Here is a 24,705-nt window from a genome sequence, read left to right as displayed (position 1 = left end):
ATATGAGCTTCAGACCCTTAATCGACACATCGGTCTATATGACAGCTATATCTAAATGCAGCCCGATCTTTACCATATTTGGGTCGGATAGCGGGTGGTGAAAGTACTACTGTTTCACATTTTAGAGAAATCTGACTTTATTCGCTTCAGACCCTTTATCGGGAGATCGGTTTTATAACAGCTATGGGTTGCCCAAAAAGTAATTGCGGATTTTTTAAAAGAAAGTAAATGCATTTTTAATAAAACTTAGAATGAACTTTAATCAAATATACTTGTTTTACACTTCTTTTCTAAAGCAAGCTAAAAATAACAGCTAATAATTGACAGAAGAAAGAATGCAATTACAGAGTCACAAGCTGTGAAAAAATTTGTCAACGCCGACTATATGAAAAATCCGCAATTACTTTTTGGGCAACCAATATATCTCAATATAGTCCGATTCGAACCATATTTTGGACGGATGTCGGGAGACCTAAAACTACCCACTGTTTAAAATTTCTGCGAAATCGGGTAGTAAAGAAAGTTGTTATGGGCTTCAGACCCGTTATCGGCAGATCGGTCTATATGACAGCTATATCTAAATATAGTACGATCTGAACCATATTTGGGTCCTATGTGAGGGGGCGTAAAACTACTTACTGATTAAAATTTCAGTGAAATCGGTTAAAAAATAAAGCTTTTATGGGCTTCAGACCCTTTCTCGGGAGATCGGTCTATATAGCAGCTATATCTAAATATAGTCCGATCTGAACCATATTTAGGTCAAATCTCGGGAGGATTAAAATAACCCACTGTTTCAAATTTCAGCGAAATCAGGTAATAAAGAAGTAAAAGCGTGCTAAGTTCTGCCGGGCCGAAACTTATATACCCTCCACTATAGATCGCATTTTTCGAGTTCTTTCCCGGTATCTCTTTTTAGACAAACAAAAGCTTAAAGAAAACAATTGTGCTAATTGAATTGAATGTTGGAGAAGCCTATGTGTAAAATTTTAGCCAAATCGAATAAGAATTTTTCCTTTTAGGGGCTCAAGAAGTAAAATAGGGAGATCGGTTTATATGTCAGCTGTATCAGGCTAAAGACCGATTCAGATCATATTTGTTGGAGGTGGGAGGAGCCGTTGTACAAAATTTCAGCCAAATCGGATAATAATTACGCCCTCTAGAGGCTCAAGAAGTCAAGATCCCAGATCGGTTAATATGGCAGCTATATCTGGTTATGGACTGATTCGAACCATATTTGGCACAGTTTTTGGAAATCATAACAAAACACATCATGCTAAATTTCAGCCAAATTGGATAGGAATTGCGCCCTCTAGTTGGTGAAGAAGATTCAAGATCGGTTTATATGACAGCTATATCAGGTTATGGACCGATTTAAACCATACTTGGCACAGTTGTTGGAAGTCATAATGAAATACGTCATGTGAAATTTCAGCTAAATGGGATAGATGTGGGGCCCTCCATAGGGTCAAGACCCCAGATCGGGTTATATGACAGCTATATCAGGTTATGGACCGCTTTAAACAATAACTGGCACAGTTGTTGGAAATCTTAAACAAAACACCTCATGCTAAATTTCAGCTAAATCGGATAACAATTGGGTCCTCTAGTAGCTCAAGAAGTCAAGATCCCAGATCGGTTTATATGGCAGCTATATCAAAACATGGACCGATATGGCCCATTTACAATCCCAACCGACCTACACTGATAGGAAGTAATTGTGTAAAATTTCAATCAGATAGCTTTACTCCTTCGAAAGTTAGACTGCTTTAGACAGACAGCCGGACGGACAGACGGACGGACGGACGGACAGACGGACGGACGGACAGACGGACGGACGGGCAGCATTTGCATTTGTGTGCATTAGACCCTTCATCAGTTATATCCAAATATGGTCCGAGTTGACCCGTTCAAGAACTTAACCAGCGTGATTGAAAAATACGTATCTGTCCAAAATTTCAGCTCAATATCTCAATTTTTGAAGGCTGTGGAGCAACAGACGGGCGGATAGACGGACAGGCACACGGACATCGTTACATCGTCTTAGAATTTAACTACGATTCGAAATATATACACTTTGTAGGGTCGATATTTCGATGTGTTGCAAACGGTATGACTAATTGAATATACCCCATATCCTACGGTGGTGGGTATAAAAAATGGTACACTTCCCGGCACTAGCATGGCACTGTTGGGGCTGGGATGCTGCGTAAATTGCCGCACGGGAGAGGTCGATGGGTTCAGATAGTCCGACGACGGCGACGACGATTGTGAGCCACTGCTGTCTATGTTCGCAACGTATACCGTGAATATACTCCCGTAGTAATGTAAGGCCAGAGCAAAATCGGATATGTACCTACTCCATGCACCGGTTAAACTCACCAACACCCACCGATGATGGAGGCAGTTCTGCCAAACCGAACAGAACCTGGCTTATTTTCAATCCCGGCATGGACCAGAAGATTGCGGAGAAGGCACCCCGGAATGTGCCTCTCCCATGACGAAAAAAGGACAAAGAGCTATATCTAAATATATATTCAGATCTGAACCATATTTTTCGAGAGGCTTAAAACAATTCACTGTTTTAATTCTGCAAAACCAGTTGATAAATACAGCTTTTATATGTTGCAGACCCTAAATCGGGAGATCGGTCTATACTCGTATGGCAGCTGTAGCCAAGCATGGTCCGATTTGGCCTGTTCAAGAACTTTACCTGCGTGCGGCAAATAAAAGTATCTGAGCCAAATTTCAACTCAATATCTCAAGTTTGAAGACTGTAGAGTGATGATAATAGACGGACGGACAGAAATTGCATTGAATTATTCGCCTTTATTCGAGTATAACCATCATTTTGCCAATAAATTTCTCATGAATATTTCTCATCTCTCGTTTTTTTTCAACTGATATCACACTGCTCGGTTTGCTTTAACCATATACAGAAATTTCTTACCTTTATTGCATTGCCATTAAGCCGTTTATTTTCCGCGCCGCCAAGTGTATCCGGATTGAAATTGTGTTGGAATGCATCCAAAACATTACCGCCATGTCCGCGTTTATTGCGAGCTATTATCGCCAGTATTACAACTACCAAGAGTAATATTATCGTGGCCAGGACAGTGATTAACACGCCGATGAAACTTGGGCCGTCCTGTTCCTGGTCAATGGGTTTTGGTGAGAGAACTGCAATGGTAGTTTAAGGTGAAATGTTTTTAAATTTTGGGGAAAATTATATATGCAGATAAACTCTTTTTAAATTTGTGTATATGATTATTAAATAAAAAACATCATTAAAGGATGTTTGATATACATGTGACTCATTACTTCGTTAGCTCCTAACACCTTTACTCACCTGTATTCTCAATGCTATGCATATCCTTGTTGTAAGGAACTCGAGCCACCTCATCTCTTTGAAAAGGATATTCTGAGTTATCCTGCGAGCCACTGGCGCCCATAAATTCCTCATCGGTGAAATTGCCGGCTACTGGTGCTGTAAGTTAAAGGAAGGTAAAAAAAGAGCCTTGTAAAAAATTTTATAAAAAACTAAACTTAGCTACAAAGTAAATTTTAAACATTTAAAATATTTGCTGCATTTTCTACTCAATATACTCTTGTGCCTTGTGGCAAGGTCAGAGAGAAAAGAAAGTCCAATGATTTCCATGTCTTAAATTTAAAATATTCAATGTCAACATTTGTTTTTTATTGCTTATGCAGATTTACTTGTTCCCTCTGTCCGGCATTGGCATTTCAGTTTGAAAGGAATTTTGTTCTCCTTAAGTTATCTAGGCACAATGTTCGTCCTTCCGCTGCTGCTTCATTCGTTTTCTTCCTTAGTTTTCTCGGCAATAACTTTGCTTTTGTTTAGTCTGACTAAGGACTAACGATTATTTACATTTATTTTGCATATATTTACACTTTGAAGTGCCTTAAAGAGCATGGAGAATGCCAGAAGAATGCAAGAAGAAGCAAACAGCAGCAAGTAGAAAACATTTCATTCTCCTCGAGGACATTCCTCATCCTGATGGTCCAGTATTATGAAATATTATGAAATGTTATGAGATGTTCTCTCATAAATCTTAAACAACAAAACACATTTATTTTAAAGTTTTTTTTTTTTGTGTCTTGTTTCGCAACAATTTCTGAGAAAAAGTGATCACCTAACAAGTGGGGTTTAGCTAAAGAAAGTTTGACACAAAAAAGCATTGGATATGGAAAACATGAAAACTTTTGCTAGCGATGTTAAAGGAGGTAAATATAACTGTCAATCAAACTTGGGATAACAATAATTATATTTGGATGTTGTTTGTCTGCCGGTGTCATTGTATGTCTGTCCTTTTGAACGTCTGTCTATCAGGGTGTTAACTTATCTGGCTGTTTATCTGCTGATACAGGTTTTTTGAGCCCTTGACCTTCAATCATGTTCAAATATGTAAGAAGCCATCGCCCACGCCCTTAACTCGGACTGCATCGACCCGAAAGGCTTCAGGTTAACCAAGTTTATTGACGACAATCCTCTGACCATCACCGCTAAATCGTCCGCCCTTTCATTCCGCTTACTCCCTTATGTCCCAGCACCCAAACGATGCCGATTTTGCCATCCTCATAGAAGGCGTTAATCTCCTTCTTACACTCCAAGACTCTTCGTGACCTCACCGTCCTAGTTGTTATTGCTTCTATGGCAATTTCACAGTCCGTAAACATGTTTACACCGTAGCGCAGTGGTTAGCATGTCCGCCTATAACGCTGAACGCCTGGGTTCGAATCCTGACGAGACCATCAGAAAAAATTTTCATCAGTGATTTTCCCCTCCTATTGCTGGCAACATTTGTGAGGTACTATGCCATGTAAAACTTCTCCAAAGAGATGTCGCCCTGCGGCACGCCGTTCGCGCTCAATAAAAAGGAGGTCCCTTATCATTGAGCTTAAACTTGAATCGTACTGCATTCATTGATATGTGAGAAGTTTGCCCCAGTTCCTTAGTGGAATGTTCATGGGCTAAATTTGCAATTTGCAAACATGTTTACACTCTATGGCCTCGCATGAGCATCACACCACCTCACACCTATTCGCCCTAGCGCCAGTAAAGGCCACCATCAGATCATTGGCATAAGCAAGCATAAGTCTCCCAGGTGGGGGACTAGGAATATCGTGAGTAATCAAGCTATATAATATGGGGTCAAGGCGTGATCCCTGGGGAACTCCCTCCAAAACAAGAATCTGTATACAAATCTCTTCCCCAACCCTTACCATAAAGGAACATCCCTCCAGGAGACTAAAGACCAGCCGCACCCCTGTGTACCAAATCCAAATGGGACGAGCCAAAAAAGGATTCCGCAGCATCAAACAGAATTAAAGCCCTTGGCACAATTGAGACTCACAGCCAAAGTCCCATGCCTACCATCGAAGCCACCTATAACATGACCCCATATAACTGAAGCCAATCTGAAAATCTCCTATGCCTTTCTCCTCAATAAACTCCTTCTTCCTCGCTACAACGAAAAACTCCAGGAGCTTCCCAATGGTCGGCAAAAATACAGGTCAGCCTGTATCCCTGACAGCTACCATGGTCCAACCTAGGTTTTGGAATGGGCATAAACGACATTGCACGCAGAAGGGAAATAACCAGGATTGAGACAATGGTTCTGCGAAATGACGAGCAAACGAAAAACAACCTCACCAATATTCCTCAGAGAGATATCGGAGACCCCATCAACACCCAAGACCTTCTTGGGGTTTCTGATAGACAGAGCACTACGTACATCAGAGTGGCGAACAAAACAGCCCTGACTCCAACGGAAGCATAGCACCATCCGCAGTGAGGGAGTCACTAAAATCCAACAGAGAGACTTCCATCAAATAAATACTCAGCCAACACCTCCGCCCAGCTCGCATCATCCACCAAATTATCAATACTCGCTCTAAGTACCGTATTTCTCTCTGGATCAGCAGATCTGTGAACAGTCCTACAATGCCTAATTTGATATGTTCGAGGGCAGGCCAAGCACGCCTCTGAACCCTGGGGACAGAAGTGCTAATCGCCCTACGAAACACACCGTCCATTCTATCGACGCACTCATCAATCTGCTCTATCGAAACGTTCCAGTCACTAGGAAAAGAACAATCACCCAAACTAGGATCGACGCCTACCTGAATGGTCCTATGATCGGATTCATAGTCCACCGTGCTACATAGACCGCCATTCAAAAAAGTAGTTCAAGAGTCAAACAGTTAAAAGGCGATAAGTCCGGCCGGGCCGAACTTTGGATACCCACCATCTCGGGTGTATACGTAAACAACCTTTCGTCAATGAAAATGCATTCTGTATGCCCCCCATAGCAGCTTTATCGATATATGATCCGATTTGGATTTGACAACAAATGCGCCTTTTATTAGCAGAACACCTTAAATCGAGAGATCGGTCTATATGGCAGCTATATCCAAATCTAGACCGATTAGAGCCAACTTTGGCTCTTTGATTCTTGTGCAAATTTTCTTAGAATTCGTCCAAGATTTCGATTCTAAAATAGATTTGGTGATTAAAGAATTGGCCCATCTTAATGGATCTATTATATATGAGGCTCGGCTTGGATAATCTTATCTTTGCTTCAAACTTCTTAAAAAAGTTGCTGCTCGGATTCCATTGTTGTTCCAATCTTTGCATTTAAAGTAAAGATTTTTATGCTCTCAAGTCCTTAGATGTCCTAAGGCGATTTTAGTTTTTCTTTGCTCTTTTCTCGTTTAATCCATATATTCTTAAGATTTTTGTGCAAATAAATGGCAGACGATTTTCGTAGCAAACAAAACATCACCCAAAAAATTGTCCACCTTTTTTGTGTACCAGTCTGTGTTTACTAAAAATGCTGAATTCACAACAAATGTCTTTGGGGTTGAGTGCGAAAGTGTGAGACCACTCCCATTTGCTGTTCCGGTGTCTGATGGCAAATTGCTTTAGCAAATTCTAAGGATAATAAATAAAAGCCAAGGACAACAAGAAGTAAGAAAAATAAACAAAAAAAAAAAAAATAAAACGAAGTACAATGAAGAAAATGCAACCAATTATATACCTTATACTTTAATGAGTAAGACTAAATTAAATAAATAACTAAAGGTCTTTAAAGCATTTTGCATAAGAAAAGATCTCTGAAATGTGAAAAAGGAATGTAAGTGTTAGTTTAACCTTAAAAATTTAAGTGAATGATTGGAAGAAAGTTAAATTTCAAAAAACCCAGGAGTATAAACCTATTTCTGAGATGCATTACATTTGCCAGTTCATTAGTAAGAGAATGTTAAGTCAATATGAGGACCCACGCTTTCTTGAGAGACACATTTCAATTGCGAATAATCACTAAAGGAAGTTCTTGGACAGGAGAGCAGTTGATTCAAAATAAGGATTTAATCCTTAAAAAGTCCACTGGCTCTAGGAAAGTGTGGGCATGTATATTTCTCCCCCTGTATCGGTAATTTGGTGAACCGCGGTTCAACGGATACGTTGTCTTCGCCTAGAAGTTCCAAATGTGCCTATGAACATTCCATTAAGTAACTGGAGCAAACTGCTCACATATCTATAGGTGCTGTTCGATTCAAGTCTTGAGCTCAATTCCAGAAATTCCATGAAGTAACAGGGGCCAACTTCTCTCATATCAATGTGTGCTGTGCAATTCAAGGTTTAAGCTCCATGATAAGGGGCCTCCCTTTTGAAGCCGAGTCCGATTGACGTCCCGTAGTGCGACACTTCTTTGCAAAGAAGTTTTTATATGTCACAGTACTTCACAAATGTCGCCAGCTTTAGGAGGGATAACCACCGCTGAATATTATCTTCTAATGTTCTCGCCAAGGTTCAAATACCCAGGCGATCAGTGTCGGAGGTGGACTTGCTAACCTCTGCGCTACTGTGTTTTTGAAAAAGTGAGGCTAAATATCCTGTAGGGGGGCAGAATAAAATTTTGGAATAGGTGACGGTAGTAGATCAGGATGAAACTGCAGAGGATATTTGAGACGGCGATAAATTTCGAGCCAGAAACACGAATACTAAGAATACTAAAACTCAAGATGGTGGCATGCAGGAAAGGGCTTGAAGGGTTTTTTTTGCATATAAATCCATTCTCAACAAGTAAAAAGGGGTTATGTTCGGCAGGGCTAGTAAAAAGGCACTAAGTTCGAAGAGCCCAACACAAATCACTGTCCCAAATTTCGGCGACATCGGACAATAAATGCGCCTTTTATGGGTTCAAGACCTTAAATCGAGAGATCTGTCTATATGGCAGCTATATCCAAATCTTAACCGATCTGGGGCAAATTGAAGAGGGATGTCGAAGGGCCTAACACAACTCACTGTCCCAAATTTCGGCAAAATCGGATTACAAATTTGGGTTTGATGGGCCTAAGACCCTAAATCGACGGATCGGTCTATATGGCAGCTATATGTAAATCTTGATCGATCTGAGCCAAGTTGAAGAAGGATACCGACGCAACTCACTGTCCCAAATTTCAGTAAAAGCGGATAATAATTTTGCTTTTTATGGGTTCAAGACCTTATATCGAGAGATGTGTCTATATGGCAACTATATCACAATCTTAACCGATCTGGGCCAAATTGAAGAAAGATGTCGAGTGGCCTAACACAACTCACTATCCCAAATTTCAGCAAAATCGGATAACAAATGTGGCTTTGATGGGCCTAAGACTTTAATCGGCGGATCGGTCTATATGGCAGCTATATGTAAATCTTGATCGATCTAGGCCAAATTACAGAAATATATCGAGGGACTTAACCTTACTCACTGTCACAAATTTCGGCGACATCGGACAATAAATGCGCCTGTTATGGGCCCAAAACCTTAAATCGAGAAATCGGTCTATATGGCAGCTACATCCAAATCTGAACCGATCTAAGCCAAATTAAAGAGGGATATCGAAGGGCCTAACACAAATTACAATTTTCAATTTCGGTGAAATCGGATAATAAATGTGGCTTTTATGGGCCTAAGACCCTAAATCGGAGGATCAGTCTATATGGCAGCTATATCCAAATCTGGGCCGATCTGAGCCAAATTGACGAAGGATGTTGAAGAGCCTAACACAACTCACTGTCGCAAACTTCAGCAAAATCGGAAAATAATTGCGCCTTTTATAGGCCCAAGACCTAAAATCGAGAGATCGGTCTATATGGCAGCTATATCCGAATCTGGACCGATCTGAGCCAAATTGAAGAAGGATATCGAAGGGCCTAACACAACTCACTGTCCCAAATTTCAGCAAAATCGGATAACAATTAGCCCAGCTTCGACCTTATGCAGCTTATGTACCAAAAAAGATTCTGTGCCAAGTTCCAGCTCAATATTTCTATTTTTAAAGACTGTTGCGAGGGTTCAACAGATTGATGGTCGGACATGGCTAGAAATGGATATGGCGGAAATGGATATGTTGCAAACGGAGTGACAAAGTGAATATACCGCCATCCTTCGGTGGTGGGTAAAAAAAAATTGCATATTGAGGGCATCAACGTCATTTCAGTACAACAACATATTACTTTCTTTATTTTAATTGGCTATGACAGAATACTTCTTCCACTAGCCGAACGTGGAATAGAGTTCCAAGCGCCTCGATCTTCTGCGCTCATTCTAAAAACTCTGACACCAAGTTTCAAGGTGTCTCCCACCACTTGATCTTTTCATCGGGCTTTTGGTCTTCCCGGTTTGCGTGTACCACCGGGCGTTCAGCGTCAATCTCATCTAACACTCACAAAAGCAACCAACTCATAGTGAATGGTATGAATGTTTCCACTGCCTGATGAATGATAGTACAATACTCTCATGTGATTATTAAACCCACCACCATAGGATGGGGGGTATACTAATCTAGTCATTCCGTTTGTAGCACCTCTAAATATTCGAAATGAATCGATAATACGGTCCATATTATTTAATGTTTATTTCATGCAAATGTTGACCGGGACAGCGCCTCAAATGGTCCATCCGCTTAGTCCAATTTTGGTATACTCTCTCCAACATTTCGATCGGTATCTCACGAATTAATGCATCACTGTTGTCTTCCAAAGCGTCAATAGGGCGCGCTGGCCTGTATGTTCATCGGACTTGCCTCTCAATAAGTTCATTGTTATGCACGGTGTACAGCATGTGGCACCGTCTTCTTAAAACCACATATCATGACGTCAAGCTCTTGTATTTTGGGCAACAAAAAGTTGTATATCATCTCACGATAGCGCTCACCATTCACAGTTACGTTGCAATTCACAGAAGAAGTACGGTCCAATGATACCAACAGCATTTAAACCGCACCAAACTGTAACTTTTCTGCATGCAATGGTAGCTCTTCCAATGCTTCTGGCTGATCACTCCAAAATCGACAATTCTACTTATTTTCTACACATTAGGCCAAAAATGAGATTTGTCTTAAAATAGAAGAAGCGCGCGTTGAACTGTCTTAAGAGAGCACGCATTTTGATAATAAAATTCAATTATTTGCTAGCGTTGTTCGTATGTATGACGATTCATGGTTATATTATAGACCAAACTAATGATGTTTGAAAGTGAAACAAAAAACGAAATGTGCGTGAGCTGTTTAAACCAGTGTTGTCAAAAGGATAATAGCTAAAAAATCACCCTGCATGAGAGTGTTCAAAGGAAGGTTGAGGACAGTTGTAAGGTACTCAACTCCAGGTAGATCCAGATTTTACAGCATCAGTGTAGAGATTCCATCGGGGCCCAATGCTTTGGACTTTTTGGTGCCACCGATGACATTCGTAACTTCGCCCACAGTAAATTGTGATGGCTCTACATCGGCTCGGGACGAATGGCTCTCCCCTTAGCCCTGTCACACTCCGGATGCACAATAAATAAACGGTTGAACAACCTGGCGCATCTTTTCGGATCAGTCACATTTACTTCGCCAAAAGTGATTTAAGTCAAGTCATCCCGTCAACCGGAGTTCGAAATTGACTTCAAAGAAGACCACAGCTTGCCTAAGTTCCTAAGTCACATTGCTCCATGTGTTTCATCAAAAAATTTCGCTTATGTTCGATGACTGCCCTGTTAATTTACAGATTCAGCCCGCTGATTCTGGGGTTAGTGGGGCCCGTTCAAGGAATCCGACCACGCTCGTCCGCGAGTATCACTGACTGTGCTGGGAAATTGATCTTGGGGTATTCGACCGGCCGGTATAAAACGAGCGGCTGCTGCGTTAATCTCGGAATTTCCTCTCGGCAACTAGCACATTCGAGGGGGGTGTCAGTTTATTGAAGCGGCAATTGGTGTACTCTCCGAAGTCAGCCCAATTGGCCTTCTTCTCATTAATAAATGTCCGGCGCTCAGAGGTTATGAAGTCGGGTGGCTGGTCCATGGTAAGTATTATGGGGAGGTGGTCTGATCCCAAAGAAATGATCGCGTCACTCAGAAGATCAGGAGTTGCAATGGAAATGTCTGGCGAGCTTCTGCACCTCCTCGGCATCCTAGGGTGGGAATCCTCATTCGCCGTGCAAAACGTGGAGCTTTCAATCTGCTCTGCCAAAGCTATGCCCCGCTGGTCGTTACCTAGGGGAGATTGCCGTGCAACATGATGCGCATTGAAGTCTTGATCGTAGTAAAAATCTAAGACGGTCTAGTCATGCCCGTCCGTCTGTCTGTTAAAATCACGCTACAGTCCTTAAAAATAGGTTAATTTAAGAAGATGGGCTATATCGGATTATATCTTGATGTAGTCCCCACATAGACTGATCTGCCGATATAAGGTTTAAGGCCTACTTAAGCATCATTTATTATCCGATTTCGTTTAAATTCTAGGCAATGAGTTGTATTAGGCCCCTCAATATCCTTGTTCAAAACAGCCCAGATAGGTCCAGATTTGGATAAAGCTACCATAGGCCGATCTCCGATTGAATGTCTTGGGCCCTTAAAAGGAGCATTTATTTTCCGATTTTTCTAAAGCTCGGGATAGTGAGTTATGCTGGGCTCCTCGACATCCTCGTTTGATTTCACCCAAATGGGTCCAAATTTGGATATTGATAGCTGCCTTACAGACCGATCTTTTGATTCAAGGTCTTGGGTCCATAAAAGACACATTTATTGTACAATTTCGATAAAATTTGAACACTGAGTTATGTGTTAGGCTTCTCGCCATCCTTATTTAATTTGGCCTAGATCGGTCCAGATTTGTTTATAGCCGCCATATAGATCGATCTCCCGATTTAAGACCTTCGGTCGTTAATAGGCGCATTTATTGTCCGATTTCGCTGAATTTTGGGGCAGTGAGTTATGTTAGGCCTCCCGACATCTTTGTTTAATACGGCTCAGATCGGTTCAGATACAGATATAGCTGCCAAATACACCGATGTCTTGATCTAAGGTCTTGGGCCCATAATACACGCATTAATTGTCCGATTTCGCTGTTATGCCTTATGCCCTTCGACATCCCTGTCTAATACGGCTCAGATCGATTTAGATTTCGATATAGCTGCCATATAGACCGATCTCTCGATTTAAGGTTTAGGGCCCATATTAGGCGCATTTATTGTAAGATTTCGCTGAAATTTGGCACAGTGAGTTGTCTTAAACCCTTCGATATTCTTTTTTGATCCAGATCGGTTCAGATTTGGATACAGGCTCCATACAGATCGATCTTTTGATTCAAGGTCTTGGGCCTATAAAAGTCACATTAATTATCCGATTTCGCTGTAATTTGGGGCAGTGAGATTTGTTAGGCCTCTTTCTCAATACTGTCCTATAGACCGATCTCTCGATTTAAGGCCCCACGCCCGTAAAAGATGTCCGATTTCGCTGAAATTTGGGATAGTGAGTTGTGCTAGGCTCCTCCACATCCATGTTTTATTTGATCCAGATCGGTCGGGAGTTGGATATAGCTTCCATACAGACCGATCTTTTGATTCAAGGCCTTGGAACCATAAAAGCCACATTTATTATCCGATTTTACTGAAATTTGGAAAAGTGTGTTGTGTTAGGCCTTTCGACAACATTTTTCAATTTGGCCTAGATCGATCCAGATTTGGATATAGCTGCCATGTGGACCGGTCTCTCGATATAAGGTTTTGGGCCAATAAAAAAAGTACATTTATTATTCCATTGCGCCGAAATTTGGGACAGTGAGTTGTGTTAGGACCCTCGACATCTTCTTCTAATACGACCTAAACCAATCTCTCGATTTAAGGCCTCATCTCCATAAAAGACATATTTATTGTTAAATTTCGCTGAAATTTGGGACACTGAGTTATGTGTTAGGCTTCTCGCTATCCTTATTTGATTTGACAAAGATCGGTCCAGATTTAAGTATAGGCGTCATATAGACCGATGTTCCGATTTAAGACCTTGGGGCGTTAAAATGCGCATTTATTGGCTGATTTCGCTGAATTTCCGGACAGTGAGTTATACTAAGCCCCCCTCCACATCCTTGTTTAATACGGCTCTGATCGGTTCAGATTTAGATATAGCTGCCAAATAGACCGATTTCTCGATTTAAGGTTTTGGGCCTGTAATAGGCACATTTATTGGCCGATTTCGCTGAAATTGGGACAGTGAGGTTTGTTAAACCCTTCGGCATCCTTCTTTATTTTGGCTCACATCGGTTCTGGTTTGTTAATAGCTGTCATATAGACCTATCTCTATATATTTATGGTCTTCGGCGCATAAAATGCGTATTTATTGTCCAATTTGGACAATAAGCGATTTCTGTTAGACTCCTTGAATCTTTCAAATAAGGCCGAGTTCGGTCCAGATTTAAATGTAGCTGCCATATATACCGATCTCCCGATTTAATGTTTTAGGCCCATAAAAGATGGATTTATTAACCGATTTCGCTGAAACTTAGCACAATAAGTTTTGTTAAGTCCTTCGACATTCGTACCGAGTATGGTCAAGATCGGGCTATATATAAGGATATAGCCTCCATATATACCAATCGCTCAATTTAAGTTCTTGGGGGCAATAAAAGCACGTTGATTACTCGATTTCGCTGAAATTTGGCTCATTGGGCTGCATTAGGCTCTTCGACATTCGACATGATTTGGATCTTTCTATATTTGTATACAGCTGGTATATACATATATCGATCTCCCGATTTAAGTTCTTAGACCCATAAAAGATGCATTTTTGACCGATGAATTTGATACAATGAGTTGTGTTATACCCTTACATAGCCCATATATTCTTGATCGTCGTGACATTTCATGTCGATCTAGCCATGTCCGTCCGTCCGTCTGTCTGTCTGTCGAAAGCACGCTAACTTCCGAAGGAGTAAAGCTAGCCGCTTGAAATTTTGCACAAATACTTCTTATTAGTGTAGGTCAGTTGGTATTGTAAATGGGCAATATCGGTCCAAGTTTTGATATAGCTGCCATATAAACCGATCTTGGGTCTTGACTTCTTGAGCCGCTAGCGTGCGCAATTCTTGTCCGATTGGAATGAAATTTAGCACGACGTGTTTTGTTGTGATATCCAACAACTGTGTCAAGTATGGTTCAAATCGGTCTATAACCTGATATAGCTCCCATATAAACCGATCTAGGGTCTTGATTTCTTGAGCCTCTAGAGTGCGCAATTCTTATCCGATTGGAATGAAATTTTGCACGACGTGTTTTCTTATGATATCCAACAACTGCGTTAAGTATGGTTCAAATCGGTCCATAACCTGATATAGCTGCCATATAAACCGATCTTGGGTCTTGACTTCTTGAGCCTCTAGAGTGCGCAATTCTTATCCGATTGGAATGAAATTTTGCACAACGTGTTTTGCTATGATATCCAACAACTGTGCCAAGTATGGTTTAAATCGGTACATAACCTGATATAGCTGCCATATAAACCGATCTTGGGTCTTGACTTCTTGAGCCTCTAGAGTGCGCAAATCTTATCCGATTGGAATGAAATTTTGCACGACGTGTTTTGTTATTATATCCAACAACTGTGCCAAGTATGGTTCAAATCGGTTTATAACCTTATATTGCTGTCAAATAAACCGATCTTGGGTCTTGATTTCTTGAGCCTCTAGAGGGCGCAATTCTTATCCGATTTGAATGAATTTTTGCACGAAGTATTTTGTTATGACATCCAACAACTGTGTATGTCAAGTATGGCTCATATCGGTTCATAACCTGATATAGCTGCCATATAAACCGATCTGGGATCTTGACTTATTGAGCTTATAGAGGTCGCAATTATTATCCGATTTGCCTGAAATTTTGTACGACGGATTCTCCTTGACCATGAACATACGTGTTTATTATGGTCTGAATCGGTCTATAGCCCGATACAGCTCCCATATAAATCGATCTCTCTATTTTACATCTTGAGCCCCCAAAGGGAGCAATTCTTATTCGAATTGGCTGACATTTTACACAGGTCTCCAACATATAATTTAATTGTGGTCCAAACCGGACCCTATCTTGATATCGCTCCAATAGTAGAGCAAATGTTTTCTTATATCCTTTTTGCCTAAGAAGAGATGCCGGGAAAAGAACTCGACAAATGCGATCCATGGTGGAGGGTATATAAGATTCGGCCCGGCCGAACTTTGCACGCTTTCACTTGTTACTTGTTTTTTTGGCTTTGCCATTATTTTTGGGGGTTTCAATATCCTTGCCATTGTTTACTTGCTACATCTTTTTAAATATCGATCAATGATTTCCATTAAATTTTTCCCATGTCTTTTCTTTACTTAAGTTTTCTTCTTAATTGGATAATCCATTTTCATGCAATTGCATGCTAAATAAAAAAGTTCTTAAAATCAATTAAACATAAATCCACAAGGAGCAATTTAAAGATGCTTAATGCAACCCTGAAAGATTCCTTTTCCCTTAATCATTTCTGGGAAAAATTCTCTTTCAGCTCATCTGCATTGGTTAATGCAAAACACATGCACACACACACTCACACACACAGCCAGACACAAAATATAAAGCGGAAAATTGAAAAATCCTTCATAAAATTTTACTTTGAATTTATTCTGCTCTATTAAATCTTTAACGATGCTGCAGTTAGGTGCTCTGTTTGTTCCCGTACATTTTAATTCATTTCAGTGCTTTTTGTTATGCTGCTCATTTCTCGTATTCGCCGATTCCGTGTTTTTTTTTCGCTTTGCTTTATCGGAACAATAACTAAAATCAATTTTTACGCTACTACTAGCGCAGTATGAGCTGCAGCAATTTAGTTTCTTTGTTGTAGCCTGCAGCTGCTCCTGGCACTATTGCTGTAAGCAGTCGAATGTTGCAGCTGGCGTGCAGCAATGCCAGGAAAACAAAAGAACTTAACAGTTTTAATATTGTCCAATGATAGTTACTAAATTACTTTTTTTTGCATTTTTATTTTTCCTCTTTTTTTTAGCATAAGCAACTGTATAGAGTGGGACTACAGAGCCAGGAGCTCCTCCACAAGATTATTGCTGTTCTCTTGCAATTGTATATGGAATCGATAGAGGATATAGAAACGTGAGGTTATCAAAAGGTAGACATCGAAAAACACGTTGGTTTTGGGTTTGTTTCTTTAAATTTTTTCCTATAGGGTTGGTTGTTTGTTGGGTTTTCCTTACAGATATAAGCCCAAGCCAGTAATTGTTGTACTTTCTACCATTTTCTAAGAAGGAAGCTCGAAAATATGTCGAGAATTCTGTGCTTTTCACCAATTCCCTAATCCTCTTACATTCTATGCTCCTCAGTTGGTTCGACTCTGGTATAACGTCTGATCCCAAACAGTTGAAGTGCACCTATCGTGTTTAGGGTCGCATGTATTGGGTTGCCCAAAAAGTAATTGCGGATTTTTTAAAAGAAAGTAAATGCATTTTTAATAAAACTTAGAATGAACTTTAATCAAATATACATTTTTTAAACTTTTTTTCTAAAGCAAGCTAAAAGTAACAGCTGATAACTGACAGAAGAAAGAATGCAATTACAGAGGCACAAGCTGTGAAAAAATTTGTCAACGCCGACTATATGAAAAATCCACAATTACTTTTTGGGCAACCTAGAAGCCGAAGGCAGTACGCACCGTCTTCTTACTTTCATTAAATATCCACGTCAACGGGTTTTTGCTTTGCTTCCGACAGCCTTTTTGTTCCAACGTGTCGTTTTCTTCTTCTCAAAATCAGCTCCCGTTGCCACGAAGGGTTTGACGTTTTTCACGTTTATTGTCGGCATATCTCTCACCCTTACCACCAGGTAGTCCGCTTTTTCGTTTGCCTTACTCCACCGTACAACGGTACTCAAATGATGCGAATTGTGCCATAAAGCGTAAGCGTTAATCGCTCAATGCAGACTTTACTTTTCTTTAATTGCCTATGACAGAACATTTGCAGACAGTTCTTTGATTTGTCAATGCAGATAGTTCTTTGATTTCACCGACCTAGTTATAATTGCACCAATCGCCAAACTGTCTCGTATAATCACTATACCTCCATATTTTGAACAGTAACCTAGACTCCTATGGAGCCATCGGTGTAACAACATCTAACAGCTGGAATTTGTACCAGCTTTCTATTAGTCCATTTCTCTCATCCATCTCTGCATCCTCGGTATTCATTTTGTACTCTCGACCTCAATTGTTGTTAGGTCCAAAATTTCTGCAGTTCCATCCCGTTCCCCAATTATTACTCTTATAGCACGATATGGTGCGACCTGCTGCTATTTTCTATCCATTCCCCCATCGCGAGTGCGAGGACCTGCTGCCAGCGGCCAAGTCTTGGACTGATGGAACCCTAGCATTGCCGTCTGGAAGATCATGTTATACGGATGAATCAAAGCTAGGGGACAGAGTGGGCCTGGCGGTCTACATTGAGAAACCAGGGACTGAGATCTGTTTTAGACTGTCTGACTATAATACGGTCCTACAGGCAGAGATCCGGGCGATCACGCAATGCGTGAGGTGGTGTGGTGCTAACGGGAGGACGTCGAGTGTGAACATCTTTACGTCTGGGTGCCGGGCCATAACGGAGTAAAGGGGGAAGAAAAAAGCAGATGATGTGACAGTAAAGGCCAGAGAACTGCAGTCGATAAACTTGTTTAACTCGAAGCCTTTCGGATCGACACAATCCGATTCAAGGCGAAAATCCTATGGGGTGATCCGGATCGTAGGAAGATGAGGCTATATTTGATTAAAGTTCATTCTAAGTTTTATTAAAAATGCATTTAATTTCTTTTAAAAAATCCGCAATTACTTTTTGGGCAACCCAATATAAGTTTATGGGTCTGAAGTTCAAAATCGATTTCCAATTTCCCACCTATGCCAAGATCTTTTATCCATTGGACCTGGCTTCCAATTTGTAATGGCAAGCGTAAGGCAAGATTCCACGAGATTCCATATGATTGTCGGATCAATTGAGATCAGCATACTTGGAAAGGTTCATGAAATCGTAATCAATCTTCAGCTGTGAATATGTATGACACAATAAAGGACAAATTGGTTAGCTGTTTTCCGATTCCGAAGAAAAACTTCTGAAAACCCTCTTGACAACAATCGAACTTGGAGACAAGTTATTGAGTGGAATACGAAATTTAGCTCATGGCTCATTTCGTCGGCAATTGATTATCTAAGCTGTCATCGCTGACGAAGAGAATTGCTTTCATTTGACCGGGAAGATATTGCATTCAAAGTTGCTTTAAAATCTCATACTATACCGAATTTAAGGTATCGGATGATACCGAATTAAGGTCAATCCCGGTCAAATGAAAGCAATTCTCTCCGTCAGCGATGACAGCTTGGATAAGCAATTGCCAACGAAATTTCCGATTGGGCCGATTCATAAGTATGTGCTATTACTGCTTTCAACAGCCGTCTTGAAGATAAAGAGAGTAAATTGGAGAGTCTATGTGCAAATTCGGATTCTTTCCGGAAATCAAGAAGCCACAGAAAGTTAGCATCCGGAAAACCTATTCGATCCAAGTCATAAAAGAGGGTAAACCATTGGAATTGTGCTTCCTTTCTTATCCACTCTCTCTCTCCAATGCGGTCTGCCATACTATCGATGCGTTTGTAACAATAGGAGCATCAGAGTTGAAGTTGAGACTACTAGGTGTGGTCCAGTGATATACCATCTTCTGCGTAACAGACTGTTTCAAATTCAAATTAATTTCGTCATTCTGTTTGTAGCTCCTCGAAACATTCGTCTAAGACCCCATAAAGTATATATATTCTTGATCGTCATGACATTTTAGGTCGATCTATTCATGTCCGTCTGTTTGTCGAAAGCACGAAGGAGTAAAGCTAGCCGCTTGAAATTTTAGACAAATACTTCTTATTAGTGAAGGTCGGTTGGGATTGTAAATGGGCCATATCGATCCATGTTTTGATATAGCTGCCATATAAACCGATCTTGGATCTTGACTTCTTGAGCCACTAGAGGGCGCAATACTTATTCAATTTGGACCTTTTGTATGAGGTGTTTTGTTATGACTTTCAACAATTGTACTAAGGATGTTTCAAAACTGTTCATAATCTGATATAGCTGCCATAAAAACCGATCTTGGTTATTGACTTCTTGAGCCTCTGGAGGGCTCAATTCTTCACCGATCTTTTCTGAAATCTCGCATGGAGTATTTTGGTTTGACCATCAATAACTAATTATAACTAAATCGGTTCATTAACTAATATAGCTCCCATATAAACCGGTTTGGACTCTTGATTTCTTAACCGATTAGGCTGAAATTTTGCATGAAGTGTTTTGTTCTAACTTCTAACAACAGATATTGCTCCCATATAATCCGTCCTCGGATCTTGATTTCGTAAGCCTCTAGAGGACGCAATTATTATCCGAATTGGCTGAAATTTTGCATGAAGTATTTATACCCTGCACAACCACTGTGGTACGGGGTATTATAGATTTGTGCATTTGTTTACAACCCTAAGAAGGAGAAGTATACGGATCGGCTTAGAATCACTTCTTGATTCGAATTAGCTATGTCCGTCTGTCCATGTATTCTTGTAATCAAGGTACAGGTCGCATTTGTTGTCCGATTTTCACAAAATTTTGCATAAGTGTCTCTCTAGGTCCAAGGACAAACGCTTTTGATTTCGAAAAAAAAACAAGTCAAGATTTACATATAGCTCCCATATATATCTTTCATCCGATGTGGCCTTTTAAAGCTGTAGAAGCCACAATTTTGGTCCGATTCTTACAAAATTTAGCGCAAAGTGTTTTTATTGACGTCCCAATATGTGCGCAAAATTTCATTGACATCGGTTCAGATTTAGATATAGCTCCCGTATATATCTTTCATCCGATATGCCCTTTTAACGCTGTAGCAGCCACAATTTTGGTGCGATCTGTACCAAATTTAGCATGAGATGTTTCATGTGACGTCAAAATATATGTGCAAAATTTCATAGAAATTGGTTCAGATTTAGATATAACTTCCATATATAACTTTCATCCGATGTGACCTATTAAAGCTGTAGAAGGCACAAATTTGGTCCGATCTTTACCAAATTTAGCGCTTTTTGTGACATTCCAATATATGTGAAAAATTTCATCAGAATCGGAACAGATTTAGATATAGCTCTCATATACATCTTTCATCCGATTTGGCCTATTAAGGCTGTAGAAGCCACACTTTTGGTCCGATCTTTATAAAATTTAGCATTGGGTACTTTATTTAATGTTCTCATATGTATGAAAAATTCCATAGAAATCGGTTCAGATTTAGGTATAGCTCCCACATATAACTTTCATCCGATTTGGCCTTTTAAGGCTGTAGAAGCCACAATTTTGGTTCGATCTTTACAAAATTTTGCATGAGTTGCTTTATTTGACGTCTTCGTATGTGTGCAAAATTTGATAAAAATCGGTTCAGATTTAGATATAGCTCTCATACATATCTTTCATCAGTTATGGTCTTTTAAGGGTGTAGAATCCACAATTTTCGTCCGATTTTCAATGAGACGTTTTAATTGACGTTCCAATACGTGCGCAAAATTTTATTAAAATCGGTCTTAATTTAGATATAGCTCCAATGTGTATATTTCATCCGATATGGTCACCATAATTTTGGTGACATCTCTAAAATATAGGGCGTGAGATGTTGTATTTCATGTCCCAGTATGTGTCATTAAAATTGGCACAGGTTTCGATATAACTACCATATAATCTTTTAACCGTTATGTGGAAATTCAAATCTTTTGTCCTATGGTGGGAAAATCTTACAAGGTTTTAAATTGCTATTTCAATTGGAATCCGAATTAAAGTTTGACTAGATTTCGAAATATGTTCTACATATACAAAGTACTACATACACTAGGTGGTGTAGGGTATTAAATAGTGGGCTCCGCCCGACTTTTGCCTTTCCTTACTGGTTTTGTTTTACCTTCAACAACTGTGTCAAGTATGGCCCAAATCTGACAGATCTCCCAATTTAATTACTTGAGATAATATGGGCCGCAGTTCTTATCAAATTTTGCACAATAAATTCCACTTTGGTCTCCAACAGCCAATCCAAACATGGTTCATAACCAATAGGTTCATAACTTTATATAGCTCCAATACCATAAGAATTCTTATCCATTATCCTTTGTTTGCCTAAAAGAGATACCGGGCAAAGAACTTGACAAATGCGATCCATGGTGGAGGGTATATAAGATCCGGCACGGCCGAACTTATTACACTTTGCAAATTTAAATTGCATTTGCCTAGGCTTACTTGTATGGGACTTTCACTAAATTCATATCTCTACCTACCACCCTCATTCTGTACGCAAGCTACAACATTTTGCAGGATATAAAAAAAACGTCAACTCAAAGAAACGAAATAATTTGAAATACTTTGAAGACAAAAAGCTATGTTCCATTTCATATTGCATTCAAGTATTTGCTGTGATAATGCAGTAACTTGCCATTTCACAGTGAAAAACTAATAACGGCATTATTCGATACAGAGGGATGAATGAATATGCGAAATCGCATGATGATATGAATAAATGACAAGATGTGAACAAATATCCAAAGGAAACATTTTAAGTTACATAGAAAATGAGTTTAGAATTTTGTAATATGAGTATTTGAAGAAGGATTTAGAATTTTCACAAGGACATACAATTGCAAATAGTGAAAGTTCCTTCACGAAGGGATTTGTATTGCTACTAACATGAATCCCGAACTTAATTGAAACAAGTTAAGCTTAGTAAGGAATATTATATTTATAGGTTTTCCATGACCTCTACTTAGCACGCTTTGATTTACATCACAATTGGTTACATATGGCAGCACTTGGCTATTTTTATACCCACCACCGAAGGATGGGTGAATATTCATCTACCATTCCGTTTGCAATACATTGAAATATCAATATTCGACCCAATAAAGTATATATATTCTTTCAAAATCTAAGACGATCTAGCCATAACCGTCCGTCTGTTCGTATGTCCATCCGTCTGTTGAATTCACGCCACAGTCTTTAAAAATAGAGATATTGAACTGAAACTTTGCACAGATTCCTTTTTTGTTCATAAGCAGGTTAAGTTCGAAGATGGTCTAAATCGTACTATATCTTGATATAGCCCCCTATATAGACCGGTCTGCCGATTTAGGGTCTTAGGCCCATAAAAGCCACTTTTGTTATCCGACTTTGCTGAAATTTGGAACAGTGAGTTATGGTAGACCAATCGACAACCTTTTTCAATTTGGCCCAGACCGGTCCAGATTTGAATATAGCTGTCAATTTTGGAACAGTGAGTTGCGTTATGTTCTTTGACAACATTCTACAATTTGGCGTAGATCGGTACAGATTTGGATACAGCTGCCGTATAGACCGAGGAGGCCACCGTAGCGCAGAGGTTTGCATGTCCGCCGATGACGCTGAACGGCAGGGTTCGAATCCTGGCGAGACCATCAGAAAAAATTTCAGCGCTCATTTTCCCCTCCTAATGCTGGCAACATTTGTGAGGTACTATGCCAAACTTCTCTCCAAAGAGGTATCGCACTGCGGCACGCCGTTCGGAATCGGGTATAAAAAGGAGGCCCCTTATCATTGAGCTTAAACTTGAATTGGACTGCACTCATTGATATGTGAGAAGTTTGCCCCTGTTCCTTAGTGGAATATTCATGGGCAATATTTGTACTTTTTGCCATATATACCGATCTCTCGATATGAGGTTTTGGGCCCATAAAAGAGACATTTATTGTCCGATTTCGCCGAACAGTGAGTTGTGTTAGACCCTTCATCAGCCCTGTTCAATTTGGCCCAGATCGGTTCAGATTTTAATATAACTGCCATATAAACCGATCTCTCGATTTAAAGTCTTGGCCCTGGCTCATTTATAAACCAATTTTACTGAAATTTGACACAGTGACTTATGCTAGGCTTTTTGACTTCCGTGTCGTTTATGGTTTAAATCGGTCTATATTTGGATATGGCTACCAAAAAGACCAATATTTGGTTCTACAAAATGGAACAATGACCTGTGCTTAATAGACCACTCAATATCCGTATCGAAGCTGCTATGGGGGCATAAATTATGTATTTTTCACCGGATTATGACGAAAGGTGGTTTACTTTGGATACCCAACCGAGGTGGTGGGTATTCAAAGTTCTGCCCGGCCGAACTTAACGCCTATTTACTTGTCAGGTGCATATCTTCGGCCAATTTATCTATTTTTATACCCTTCACCGTAGGATGGGGGTTACTAATTTCGTCATTCTGTTTGTAACACCTCGAAATATGCGTCTGAGACCCCATAAGGTATACATATTCTTGATTGTCGTGACATTTTATGTCGATCTAGCCATATCCGTCCGCCTATCCGTCCGTCCGTCTGTCTGTCAAAAGCACGCTAACTTTCGAAGGGTAAAGCTAGCCGTTTGAAATTCTGCACAAATACTTCTCATTAGTGTAGGTCGGTTGGGAGTGTAAATGGGCCATATCGCTCCATGTTTTGATATAGCTGCCATATATAGCTGCCATATAAACCGAACCGAAATTTTGCACAACGTGTTTTGTCATGATATACAACAACTGTGCCAAGTATGGTTCAAATCGGTCTATAGCCTGATATAGCTGTCATATAAACCGATCTTGGGTCTTGACTTCTTGAGCCTCTAGAGTGCGTAATTCTTATCCGATTGGAATGAAATTTTGCACGACGTGTTTTGTTATGATATCCAACAACTGTGTCAAGTATGGTTCAAATCGGTATAGAACCTGATATAGCTGTCATATAAACCGATCTTGGGTCTAGACTTCTTGAGCTTCTAGAGTGCGTAATTCTTATCCGATTGGAATGAAATTTTGCACGACATGTCTTGTTATGGTATCCAACAACTGTGCGAAGTATGATTTAAATCGGTTTATAACCTGATATAGCTGTCATATAAACCGATCTTGGGACTTGACTTCTTGAGCCTCTAGAGTGCGCAATTCTTATCCGATTGGAATGAAATTTCGCACGACTGTCAACAACTGTGCCAAGTATGGTTCAAATCGGTCCATAGCCTGATATAGCTGCCATATAAATCGATCGGGGGTCTTGACTTCTTGAGCCTCTAGAGTGCGAAATTCTTATCCGATTGGAATGAAATTTTGCACGACATGTTTTATTATGACTTCCAACAACTGTGCGAAGTGCGGTTCAAATCGGTCCATAACCTGATATAGCTGTCATATAAACCGATCTTGGGACTTGATTTCTTAAGGCTCTAGAGTGCGTAATTCTTATCCGATTGGAATGATATTTTGCACGACTTGTTTTCTTATGATATCCAACAACT

At 40.0% G+C, this 24,705-nt stretch overlaps 1 protein-coding gene across 1 annotated transcript in view; it reads right to left on the bottom strand.

The window, feature by feature from the left end:
• LOC106085304 (epithelial discoidin domain-containing receptor 1) overlaps window positions 1–24,705 on the bottom strand; it is a 903,344-nt gene that overhangs the window by 522,845 nt on the left and 355,794 nt on the right. The window contains exons 8-9 of the mRNA XM_059364462.1: window positions 3,350–3,487; window positions 2,951–3,180 (exon numbers count right to left, since the gene is read on the bottom strand). Of these exons, the coding sequence (XP_059220445.1) occupies window positions 2,951–3,180; window positions 3,350–3,487 (368 nt within the window). The remainder of the gene's footprint in view (window positions 1–2,950; window positions 3,181–3,349; window positions 3,488–24,705) is intronic.

This window comes from Stomoxys calcitrans, chromosome 3, assembly GCF_963082655.1.
Source record: "Stomoxys calcitrans chromosome 3, idStoCalc2.1, whole genome shotgun sequence".
In the NCBI taxonomy this organism is placed as follows: domain Eukaryota; kingdom Metazoa; phylum Arthropoda; class Insecta; order Diptera; family Muscidae; genus Stomoxys; species Stomoxys calcitrans.
The sequence above is the reverse complement of the archived record's forward strand: the minus strand, read 5'-3'. Positions and strand labels throughout refer to the sequence as shown.